The sequence below is a fragment of the Myodes glareolus genome, chromosome 2 (genome assembly GCF_982192425.1).
Source record: "Myodes glareolus chromosome 2, mMyoGla1.1, whole genome shotgun sequence".
In the NCBI taxonomy this organism is placed as follows: domain Eukaryota; kingdom Metazoa; phylum Chordata; class Mammalia; order Rodentia; family Cricetidae; genus Myodes; species Myodes glareolus.
In genome coordinates, this window is record NC_142027.1 from 69284284 (window position 1) to 69297040 (window position 12757).

At 50.8% G+C, this 12757-nt stretch overlaps 1 protein-coding gene across 2 annotated transcripts; it reads right to left on the minus strand.

Moving 5' to 3' along the window:
• Positions 1-389: 389 nt before the first annotated feature.
• On the minus strand, positions 390-10887 carry Pigz (phosphatidylinositol glycan anchor biosynthesis class Z (Gwada blood group)). 2 transcript variants are annotated; one of them, XM_087901577.1, is made up of 3 exons: positions 9863-10887; positions 5047-5246; positions 390-2213 (listed from the first exon to the last, which is right to left on the minus strand). In XM_087901577.1, the coding sequence occupies exons 2-3, from the start codon at positions 5162-5164 to the stop codon at positions 649-651; spliced, it is 1683 nt and encodes a 560-aa protein (XP_087757703.1). In that variant the 5' UTR covers positions 5165-5246; positions 9863-10887; the 3' UTR covers positions 390-648. The 2 variants fall into 2 exon arrangements, with proteins under 2 accessions (XP_087757703.1, XP_087757710.1); XM_087901584.1 differs by lacking the exon at positions 9863-10887 and adding an exon at positions 6106-7159.
• Positions 10888-12757: the final 1870 nt, after the last annotated feature.

Consider the following 12757-nt stretch of genomic DNA (forward strand, 5'->3'; position numbering starts at 1 on the left):
TAGGAGAGGATAGGGAGGTATTTTCTAGAATGGCTTGTTCTGGTTATACCTAAATACTGCGTATGCAGGCACCAAAGTGTTATGAAATATAATACAACGACGGCTTCCTGGTGAAAGAGCCTTGTAGAGACGTGTATCAAGCTATGGGACATGAGCTACGGGCTCCAGGGCTGACACTGACCTCAGGACCCTCCGATCCATCAGGGTGGTAGGTTGGCTGAGTGGAAGGGACTTCATTATGGTCAGTTTATGAGTCACAGACTAGGGACTAGAGCTGACTATGAGCCACCTCTGTCCCTACTTCACACTGTCAGATTGGAAATGATGGTAGGAAGAAGTCAGGCATTGTAAGTTGGGCAAGGCCACTCAGGGATACCATCAGCAGTTCATTGTCTTTGATCACCAGGTGCGACTATGTATTTTAGACATTACAGCAATCGGAAGTAATGGCGTAGAAACAGACACGTGCCAGTGGGTATGCTAGGTTTCTTTGGGGATCTTGGCTTTGGGACCATGACTGGTCAGATCTTTGGTGTCTCACCTAGAGGAACAACCTGTCACTGTTGTGACAACCTGTCACTGTGCCCAGAAGACACAGCAGTGTCCCAACTCAGCAGCCTGTGTAAAAGGTGGGGTGGCACCTTCCTCCTATGGCTGAATCTTGGGCCATGGCTGCTTTGTCATGACAGGCTCACCCTCCAGCTCTATGATGTGAAGACTAAGGTGGGTCCTCCAAGCCTGGCTGAGTAGGGAGGACAGGGCTGGAGGGTCCTCCAGGGTCAAGTGGGGAAACAAGAGGGTCTCATTCTTGAGAGGAAGTCCGCACTTCTCCAGAGCATGCCTGTTGGTCCCTGGAGTTACTACAAAGAGCCGGCAGAGCTGTGGCCCACCAGCCAGTCGGCAGGCTGCTTGTCCGCTGAAGTTGTTCAGAGCTTGGCACAGGAGCCAGTCCTCAGCCCCGCCCATGTCCACCACCTCCACAGGCGATGCCAGGCCTGAGAGGTGGAGGAGGTGCTGAGGAGGCATGTAGGTGTGAGTGAAGAGAAGCATGTAGTGTGTGGTCGTGCCCGGGAGGACGGGTGCGTGGACTACATGCTCCAGATACTTCAGGCCGGGTACCAAGCCTCCCTGATGCAGGCAGCCAAAGATGAGAGCACCTAGGGCATTGAAGAAGACCAGGGCGCCCTTCCAGGGTATGGGCTGGGTCTGTGGGCTGCAAAGCAGGACTAGAGGGACTATGAGGGGAATCAGGAATCTAGGCTCTTGGTGGCTAAAGGCAGAGAGCAGGACCAGGGGGGTGAAGTAGAGGAGAAGGAGATGAGACTTGGAGCTAGACAGTAGGCCATGAGCACCCAGCATCCCCAAGAAGCCCGTTTGCGCAAACACACGGAAGCAGCTGTGGAGCTGTTGCCATGCAGCCTGCAGGGCTTGAGCATGCAAAACCCCAAAGAGCAGGAAGCCATTGACTGCCAAGTGAGTAAGCCGTGCATGTGTGCCATGCCTTGCTAGGTTTTGGGGGTCCAGGTTGTAGTACAAGAAGTTGAGAGGTGTAAGAACAAGGCTACTGGATCTGGAGAGGCTGGAGAAGTACCAGCTGTCCATGGTTATAAACAACATTGCAGCAAGAGCAGCCCCTGGTAACAGCACCAGGGCCTCCTGGATCAAGGCGGTGATGCTAGGTTTCAAGGTTCTGTGGATGCCCCAGAGAGAAAGGGGGACCAGAGCAAAGGCTAGAAAGGTTGGCCGGTTGAAGAAGCCAGCAGCCATGACAGCACCAAGAAGGCAGCTCTGCCACCATGGGCCTGGAGTAGGCTTCTCTGATGTGGGATTCCATGCCACATAAGGGGACACCAGCACCAGCAGCCATGTGAAGAGCAGTCCCTCGATGGTGTTGGAGAAGGTCCTTGTGTAGAAAACCAGAGTGACATAGGACCCAGACAGCAGGCACATGGCATTCCAGCGATCTGCCCCCCACAGCGGGGCCAGGTAGTACACAGCCCAGTCCAGGGCAAAGGAGAGGGTAGTGAGGAGGAGTCGGGGCCCCACCAGCAGCACGTAGCCACTCACCAGACCGGGCCAGAGCCCCAGCTCTTCCCAGAACCTGAGCAACCAGAAGGTAGAGCCAGAGGTCAGCAGTGGGAAGACCACAGTACGGCAGGAGCTGCTGGGGTAAAATTCCCAGGGCCGTGAAGCCTGCACACCCAGGATGTCCTCTGCAGAGAAAGAGGCAGGGGTGAGCCAGTTCCAAGCTTAGGCTTGTGCCGGGAAGAGTCAGGGGTCGGCACCAGGATTGCAAGGCCTCCTGGTGGACACTTCCAGCACAACCCCCCCACCGGCTTGCACCAGGTGGTTTCCTGCTTTGGTAAAGCTGCTTTGTGGGAGAGTCTCTCAGGTGGCCTGCCTTCTCTCCCCAGCTCTTGAACAGCAGAGACCATCCTGGATGCAGAGGAGACAGGCAAAGAAACAAAGCAAGAAGAGGATCGTATGTGTCCCGGCTGGTTTAAGGATGAAAGGGCTTCAAACAACAATGTAGGTGATTTCCAGAAACAGAAAGGAAAGAGCAAACATGGTTCCATAAGTGAGGAGAATAAAATTCTGCCATCAAGAATGAGCTTGGAAGCCACACATGGTGGCACCTGCCCAGAACTCCAGGACGTGAGAGACAGAGGCAGGAGGATCAAGAGTTTAAGGTCGGGGGTTTGTGCCTATGCCCATGAGAGAGACATCTCAGAAATACAGGAGGAGACTGGGATTTCCAGCTAACAGTTCAAATCTACCTCTTGAGCTGGGTGGCAGAGTTAGGTTTCCCATGCCATGATCCTTATCCTCGAGCTGAGTGTGCTAATGCACATTTGTCTTTTGTTTTTGGTTTTTTGGTTTTTCGAGACAGGGTTTCTCTGTAGCTTTGGAGCTATCCTGGAACTAGCTCTTGTAGACCAGGCTGACCCTGAACTCACAGAGATCCACCTGCCTCTGCCTCCTTCAGAAAGTCCTGCTGGTGTGCACCACCACAACTGACTGCTGGTGCACACTTGTAACATTTAGAGACTGAGTGAGAATGCTACAAATTTGAGGCCTTGTGGACTACACGGTGAGGTTGAGGCCAGCCTTAACTGTATAGAGAGATGCTATCTTAAGAGGGCAAGAAAATCAAACCGCCAGGGGTGGTGGTGCGTGCTTTTAATCCTAGCACTTGGTAGGCAGAGGCAGGTGGATCTCTGTGAGTTCAAGGGCAGCCTGGTCTACAGAGCGAGTTCCAGGAGAGGCTCCAAAGCTAGAGAAAAACCCTGTCTTGAAAAACCAAAAACCAGGGGCTGGAGAGATGACTCAGTGGTTAAAAGCATTGCCTGCTCTTCCAAAGGTCCTGAGTTCAATTCCCGGCAACCACATGGTGGCTCACAACCATCTGTAATGAGGTCTGGTGCCCTCTTCTGGCCTGCAGCACATACACACAGACAGAATATTGTATACATAATAAATAAATAAATAAAAGAAAAACAAAAGAAAAAGAAAGAAAAAGAAGAAAATCAAACCAAGTGTCTTTGAATCTTTCTCCTTCTCTCCTTCAGTCATTTAGCTGGGCACATGCCCAGATATAAGGGCTTTATTCCCCAGCTGTTTTCATGACTAATGTGGTCATGTGATACAGTCTGACCAGTGGGCTAGAAGTGTATAACAGTCAGGTGTGTGTGGTGACTCTCACACTCAGAAGCCTTGCTAGGAGCATTGCTATGAGTTTAAGGGCAAGCCTGGGCTGCAGTGTGAGACCCTGTCTCAAAAAACAAAATAATTGCCTGCCCATTGTGCACAAAATCCTGGGTTCAATCCCAAGCACAGCGTAAACCAGGCATAGAAGCACCTGCCAGTGATCACAGCACTCTAGGAGTGGGAGCCAAAGAATCAGGGGTTTGTGGACATAGGCAGTTCAAAGCCAGCCTGGGCTGCATGAGACCTTGTCTCAGAAAGGAAAAGGTGAGTCTGGAGTAGTGGTAAACTCCTTTCCTCTAATCCCAGGACTCAGGAGACAGAAGTAGGAAGGAGGACCTTGCTGAGTTTGAGGCCAGAGTGAGCTCCAGGACAGCCAGAATGTCATAGAGAGACCATGTCTAAAAAAGAAAAGGTCTGGAGAGATGGCTCAGCAGTTAAGAGCACTGGCTGCCCTTCCAGAGGTCCTGAGTTCAATTCCCAGCAACCACCTGCTGGCTCACAGCCATCTGTGATGGATGCCCTCTTCTGACATGCAGGCATACATGCAGATAGAATATTCATACCTAAAAAATTACATAAAGAAAAAAAAGGGTTTGTGTGTGACTACTAATCTTGGTCTGAATGGAGAAGACTCTCCTTGAGCCTGCACGAGACAACTTCACAACTTTTCTTATGTCAGGCAAGCTTCCCTAGCCACCATGAAAGCCCAGCTATGAAGTCATTCTGCTGACACATCCAGAATCACATGCTGAATGATCTGTTGGCCCAAGGAGGAAAACACGGAAGAGGCAGGTGTAACATGAGGGGGCTGCTCGTTGGGGTTTATGTCCTGCCCAGTTCCCCACAGCTGGAAGTAGAGGCGGGGGTGATGAGAACAGGAGGATTCTGGGAAGGAAGAAGCCCATTCCTACCAGTCCAGCCCAGACCACCAAAGAAGCAACATGTGACCTGCCCTGCTGTGAAAGGTACCGAGCCATGTGGCTAACATAGATAAGAACAATGGGTTAATATAGGCTACAAGAGCTAATAAGAAGCCTGAGCTAATGGGCCAATCAGTTTATAATTTTATGGAGATGTCTGTGTGATTTTCTTTGGGGCTTGCCAGCTGTGGGGAACTGGGCAGGACATAAACCCCAACAAGCAGCCCGGCCCTCATGTTACAGGCAGGTTTTTCATTAACATCCTCCAGAAGGTGAAGAAAATGTCCATTCCCCACCTCAAGTTCTAATCCCAGAGAGGCTGCAACTTGGCCCACTCATTCACCCCCACATGTGTTGTCTTCCCCCACCAAATATCGACTGCTGCCCCAATCTTATTAAAAGTTCATGGGGGTTTTACCTGCCATGACCTCAGGTGACTGGAAGAACTCATCTGGGTGTATGTAGCCAGTCTGGGGAAGGAGACACCACAAGACTCGAAGCAGGCCGAGGCTCCCCCAGATCACCCTGGCGGCCATCTTCACATCAGATTACCAACACAGGGTTGGAAGCCTGGGATGATGTCACAGCTGTCACGGGTGCCACTCTGGAGATCAACATCTGGGAGGGTGACATTTGGTTACTGTAACGTGGACTATGCCGTAATCTGAAGACAGCAACATAAAATGATAATGCTAAGGCATGATTGGTACACGTCTGTAGCCCCAGCATAAGATAGGTGGACAGGTTGACAGAGAGGATTTCAAGTTCCAGGCCTGCCTGGGACACAGGAGAAATACCATCTCAAAACAAAAAAACAAAAACAAGGCTGGGTGGTGGTGGCCCACGCCTTTAATCCTAACACTTGGGAAGCAGAGGCAGGTGAATCCCTGTGAGTTCAAGGCCAGCCTGGTCTACAAGAGCTAGTTCCAGGACAGCTAGGACTATTACACCTGGAAACCTCTTCTCGGAAAAATCAAAGCAATAACAAACAAACAAAGCAAAAAGTTACACGTGGTAGTGTATCCACTAATCCCAGTACTTGATAGAAAGATCAGGTGAATAACCAAACTAAACAAACAAAAAACAACCATGTCACAGTGAAGGTGAATGTTGGGTTAGGACATATGTAGCTCTTGCAGAGCACCCAGATTGGATTCCCAGCACCCACAGGGTGTCTTACAAGCACCTGTATCCCCAGTCTCAGAGGGTCCAAACCCCTCTTTTTTATTCGTTTGTTTTTTGGTTTTTCAAGACAAATTTCTCTGTGTAGCCCTGACTATCCTTGAACTCACTCTATAGACCAGGCTGGTCTTGAACTCTCAAAGATCCACCTGCCTCAGCCTCCCGAGGGCTGGGACTACACCTGTACGCCACCACCCAGGTTCAACAATTTCTGACCAACCGTAGGTATGCACGTGCAGGTAAGACATTCACACACATAAAATAATAAATATTTAAGGAAATGAAAGTTAGGAACCTGAAGAGATGGCTCAGAGATTAAGTACACTGGCTGCTCTTCCAGAGGTCCTGAATTCAATTTACACAACCATCTACAATGAGATCTGGTGCCTTCTTCTGACCTGCAGGCATACATGCAAGCAGAATATTGTATACATAATAAATAAATTTTAGGGGAAAAAATAAAAGCTAGGGTTAAAATGGCAAGATTGGTAAACTGAGGAAGATAAATAAGAGGGCTTGTATAAGACAGGCCAGGTAGGAAGGACGAGGCTCTACCCAGCAGGCCCTGGAGGGATCCCAGAAAGTGCCAACCCCAGGAAGAACCCCGCCTCCAGGAGCAGGTACAAAACATCATTGTCCTTTCCCTAGGAAACTCTAAGCTTTTGAGATAGTTTTGTTCGTTTGTTTTGTTTTGTTTTTCAAGACAGGGTCTTTCTGTGTTGCTTAGGAGCTTGTCCCGGAACTCGCTCTGTAGACCAGACTGGCCCTAAACTCACCGAGATCCACCTGCCTCTGCCTCCTGAGTATTGGGATTAAAGGGGTGCGCCACCGTTGCCTGACTGCGTTTGGGATAGTTAAGCCTTACATATGTTCTTCAAGAACCTTTGTTCTTTCCATAGTCAGTCTCTCCACTTTATGGCTGGTTGCTCTTTTGCACATATTCCTGTAACTGTGTCTGACTGAATTATGGGGAAGCATGGTTTCTAAGAAAACCTCCACCTCTTTCAGGAAGCCATCCCCCAAGACAGTCCCAGAGATGGGCAGTGGGAGGAGCTACTGTCCATCATGATTCACAAGCCCCACAGGAGAGGCAGCCCTTCGCTGTGGACTCTGGGCTGGGTCCACCTTCCACCTGCTGAAGTAAACCCTGAACCTCATGAAACTGAATCCCCAGTCTTGAGGGGCAACTGCTGAAGGGGGGGGGTCTACTGTGAATGTGATGAACATCGACTGTAAAGGAATGGTACCCCAAACATCGGAACATAGCTGGTTGTGAGTCGCCTTTGCTGGAACTTCCCTTTGATTACACCAGCTTCTGGCTTTCCTGGAAAGCCCTTTTAGATGCTATTTGGCACTCCAACCATACCATTTATTTTGTTTTTGTTTTTTAATATTTCTTTACTATGGATACAGTGTTCCACTTGCTTGGGGCACCAGAACTCATTACAGATGGTTGTGAGCCACCATGTGGTTGCTGGGAATTGAACTCAGGACCTCTGGAAGAGCGGCCAGTACTCTTAACCACTGAGCCATCTCTCTAGCCCCCTCACCATTTATCATTTATTTATACAGCTCCTCTATTCTGAGACATTTCTCAGAGCTTTTTTGCGTACTACTGCTGCCGTTGGTTGTTATACTGATTGCATAGAGCTTAAAAACAGCTGTGGCATCAAGCAGCGGGGGTTCAAGTTCCTACCACTTGCTGGTAGTAAAACCAGTCTCAAAACCAATTTATTTCTCGGCTGTAAATGAGTGCCTACCTTAGCATTGTGGGGAAAAGAAAAAAAATAAAATAAGGCAGATGTAACAAATAGTTGATTTCAGTATCCATTTTGCTTCAACTCTGTAAGCCGCCTTGCCAAGATCCCTGTGCGGCACCCTGCACCCCTGCATTCTGCCAGTTGCCTGATCATTTCTTACCCTGTTGGGCTGAGATTCCCCTGGGGCTAAGATCCACTGGGTTCCAATTTAGGCTTAGTCCAGAGTCCAGTTGAAGTGGACCCACTGAAGACATCCGTCAAGAATAACAGAAGGTTCCCCAAGAGGAGGTGGCACCCAAGAGGGGTGCACTGACCACAAATGCCAGAAACTTGAGACCCGCAACACACCCTAGCGGCTCCCCAGGTTGATACCAGATTACAGAAAACCTCTCAGTGGTCTCCTCCCACAGACAACCTAGGGGGCGGAGCCAGCACTTGGGTGTGGGGGGGTAGGGATGACAAGTCTCACTCAACCCGGATTAGTTTGCCGGTTCAGGGAACTGAACACACACACCTGCCCGAGCTCTGGTCCAAATCCTGCGTCTCCCACAGCCCCCTGGCTGTGAGTCTCCCAGAGCAAGGGGACATATTGGGTTAAAGTGACCGCTCCCAGGAGGTGGTGATGAGACTAGGGCGAGAAAGTGGGTGTGAAGACCAAGAAGATGGGGACAACGGTGCGCCAAGGTGGGGTGGAGTGGGGAGGAGGCTGGGGGACCCGACATCTGTGGGACCAGAGAAGGGATGATGGGAAAGGTTGCCCGCTGAGTCAGAGGCCTGGGTCCGCTTCCCCGTGTCTGGTGTTTCTCTGATGCCCAATGTATGCTCAGCCCCCGGCTCTGGGGGCTACAATTATGTGTGGCTCAGGGTAGTAAGGAAAGTCCCTACCTTCAAACTGAATCTTCCAGTCATAGCTGCTGGGTCCTTGCTAATGGGAAGGATGGAGGTCCTTGGGATGGATCTTCTTGGATCTAGCTTTTGGCAGTTGGAGGAATTTTAAACAACACGGGAGAAGGGCCCCAGCACTACCACCCAATGTTCCTACTCCTTCAAGGCCAAGAACTCGCTTAGTCTCCAGGATCCTTGTTGGATTGCTGGACTTTGCAGAAGAGTGACTCCTAACCCTATTTTCCTGTTGGCTGGCATTTCATTCACCTCGCCTTGACCCTGAGGCTGCACTGAACTCTGCAGGGGACTCTACCTTCCAAGCCTCCTTTTTTGGTTTGTTTGTTTGGAACTGTTTGTTCTTTAATTGACGTAGAATATAACAGCCCACCTTAAATGCATCAGGAGAGTGGAAGGGAGCCGCCGGGCGACCGCGACTGAGGCATACCATTAAGTTTACCACACCCTTGCAGTTCCAGGCCAACAAATGGGAACTTTGCTTCCTATCAGGAAAAGCCAAGGCCCTGACCATCATTCCCCCCCATCCCACCCCTCCGCCATCCCCCCCCCCCACCGGGCTTCTTTGTGGCTTTGGAGCCTGTCCCGGAACTCACTCTGTAGACCAGGTTGGCCTCGAACTCACAGAGATCCACCTGCCTCTACCTCCCAAGTGCTAGGATTAAAGGCGTGCCACTACACCCCGGCGGTCCCTGACCATCTTGACAGTGCCTTTCCATGGTTTGAGGCAAAGGTGTCTGGAGGAGATGCGCGACATTTGAGGACAGGGGAAGGATGTCCTCTTGACTGAAAGCACCAACTGTCCCTGCCGCCCACAAGAAAGCTTTGTGCTGGTGCACAGGGTCCCCTTTTCTCTTTCCCTTGCTCCCATGGGACTCCTGGGTCCCGTTCTCTCAGGGGGAAAGGCAGGCTAGTTTCCTAGCTAAAATTAGGGGATCTCTTGGTGCACACAGACATCTTTCTCCACACTTTGAAGCGTTTTTAAGTTTCATTTCCACTGGGACCTTGCTGCTGTGTTATGGATGGGGATATGGAAACTCAGTATGGCTGTGGAACTGCCTAGGAACCCCGGCTCCTCAGGCAAGTCTGGTAACAGGAGAGGATGCTAGCCTAGGCCTTCTGGGCCCTAAGCCAGTGCTCTAAAATGGAAAGTACCCTGAGCCTCCCTTCCCAGCAAAATGTCATCATGAGTTCCCTGTTGTCCCCTAGGCTCCCTGCCGGTCAGCGCTCTCACATCCTGCAGAGCAGTTTGGAGGAAAGCTGCGGGTGAGAGCTACCATTCCCCTGCTGGTCTGTGGGCCCGGGGCAAAACTAAAGGTGGACCCCGTTGCCTGCCCGCATTGCGACCTCATCCCGTCCCCAGCCACTCTTCCCAGACTGGGACTGACTCACCTACGCGCTGCCTCTGGGCTGCACCTGCCGCGCTGGCTACCAGGGTCATCGGGAGTGAGGGCTCTAACGCCCTGCGCCTGCGGGACAGAGGATTGCAGGGCTGGGTGGGGCGATGGTTTTCCATCTCCACAGCCGGCTCTGGACTTCCACCAGGGAATTAGGCCAGAGAGCAGGCAGAACTCGCTAGGCGGGGCGGAGAAGAATGGGGACAATTGTGTGCGCCCCCGCCCCCAGTCCCGCAGTCTGCAGTGGTCGCGGTGGGGACTCCCGAGGAACTGATCCTACTTTGCGTGTGCCGTGAGCGCATTCTGTCAGCAGCGCCTCCTTGTAAACCCGTGCCCGATTAGCTTCCTTTTTTAGTACTAGCATAGTCACGCCAGAGGGTTTCTCACTGGACATTTTGCTTGCTTGTTTTGAGACAGAGTCTCGGTGGCCTCGAACTTGCCATCCACCTGCTCTCCCTCCCTAGAGCTGGATTACAGGTGTGCGCCACCACACACTAGCTTTCAGTCACACACTTTTATCGTTCGAAACAAGCACCCTGTGCTGGTGTGTGTGTGTGTGTGTGTGTGTGTGTGTGTGTGTGTGTGTGTGATGTGATTATTTCTCCGTGATAAGGAGCTAGTCTAGCATGAGTGAGATCCTGTGCTCGTCCTTAGCCCCTAACAAAAGCAAATCCCACTAAAACCAAACCAAACCAAGATGAATGCAGAGGAGATTCCTGTGCCAGGGGCGGAGATCGACTAAGGGAGTGGGACGGGAAAGTGGTCCTTCTGCAGCTGGTTCCGTTCTCCCGTGATGCTGAGCTCTCCAGGCATTTGCCGGGAGCAGCGCCTTCCAGGATGACGTAGGCTGTCCCTCTGTGCGTGGTGCAGGTGGGGACCGGCTACTTGCTGGAGAGCAAAGGGTCGCAGAAGTCTTGGCCCCGCCCCAAGAGTTGTGGGGTGGTGGGGGGCCTTCCGGGCGGCTAGCACCAATGATGCCTATGCGAGAAGGGCCGTGTGCAGAGCGGAGCCACGCGATGCGGTGCCCACCACGCAGGGACACGTCACAGGCCCGTCACAGCCCACCTCTGCAGATCTATGCACCACTCGGGAGCCTGCAGTTTCCACGGGTCCTCGTATCCCCGCCTACAGCTGGAGGGGCTTGTGGCTCGCAGGCTGTGAAGCTGCCCCCTGGTGGCACGATGTTTCCCTAAAGCTTCTCGGGTTACTAAATTGGCAGGGAGGAGGAAGGCTTGACTCTTCCAAATCCTGATTTTGTAAGATCTGGACAGAGTCACTTGCCCGTGCTCCCTCAGGCTCCACAATAGTGTTCACGTTAAAAAAAACAAAAAGCAAAGAAAACCAAAGAACTACTATATGGAGATATTATTTATATACAATAAATGCCAGAAAATGTTCATATTGGCTGAAACCTGAGGCTTTTGGCAAGTGGAAGGTCAGACAAACTACTGCCCCAGTTCAAGAAACATAGTTTCATTTCCCCCCAAAGCTTCCTTCTATCCTCTTTCCGGCCTTTCGACCTCTTCCACAATTGCAGACATGCGCCGCTCTGATTTCTAATAGTGTCCCCTGTTGTTCCCAGAATGTCCTCCAAACAGAAGCAGTCAGCTACTGCTCTCGTGTGCCTGGCTCTTTTCACGGAGCACAATGCCTCTGAAGCCCCCCCCCCCCCCCCCCCAGTGGTCGAATACAGCAGACGATTGTATTCTCCTCTGACTCAGCACTGAGGTCTGTCACTCGACAGAGGTTACATACCCGACCTTGGCTGGCCAGAGCTTCTGATTTCGACTTCATGTTTACAATGTCCTCCTGCTGCTACAGAAGAGTGGAGGGTGTCAGCTGCCTAGGTGTGTGACCTATGACCACACATCCCCTGCACATGCAATTTGTTCCCAATGGTAAGTCCACAATGTGTGACTCTTATCTTGTTGGTGTCTGAATTATTCCTAGAAAGACAGTCTCCCTAGAAGAAACCTGGCCCCCTTTCCCTCAAAATAACAACAAATCGGCCTGGGATGTTAGGCATGTGGGCTGAAGAGCAGATGACCCAAGAAAACACACTGAATACGGCTGGTATATTATAGACCCTGAGGAAGGCAGGGATGGCTGGGACGTTTCCCCTCACTGTCCTCCACCAGCTGCTGGGGATCCAGAAGGAGATGGGCAAATAGGCCAGGGACTTCACCAGAGCCCCAAGACACACCAAGGCAGCTTCTAATTGGTTTGTTTAGATAAGCAAGCAGGCTTGAGTGGGGTTCCTCAAGCAGGTACAGTGTAGACTTACATGTCTGGACCACATTAAGAAGCTGGGAGGGGGTGGAGAGATGGCTCAGAGATTAAGAGCACTGGCTGCTCTTCCAGAGGTCCCTAGTTCAATTCCCAGCAACCACATGATGGCTCACAACCATCTATAATGAGATCTGGTGCCCTCTTCTGGTGTGTAGACACACACCCAGGCAGAACCTTGTATACAAAATAAATAAATAGTCTTTTAAAAATAAAACAAACAAAAAAACCCAGTGTGCATAAAATAAAAATAAAATTTAAAATGTATATTAAATTTAACATTAGGGAACTGGAGAGATGGCTCAGAGGTTAAGAGCATTGCTTGCTCTTCCAAAGATCCTGAGTTCAATTCCCAGCAACCACATGGTGGCTCACAACCATCTATAATGAGGTCTGGTGCCCTCTTCTGGCCTTCAGGCATACACACAGAAAGAATATTGTATACATAATAAATAAATAAATATTTAAAAAAAATAAATTTAACATTAAAAAATAAGAATCTGGGAGGGGCAGAGTTGGAAGCTGTAAAGATGATTAATCTTTGCTCTGGAAGGAGTCAATGCCGAACTCAAAATGGCCTCGAGGGCAACATACAATCTCTAGT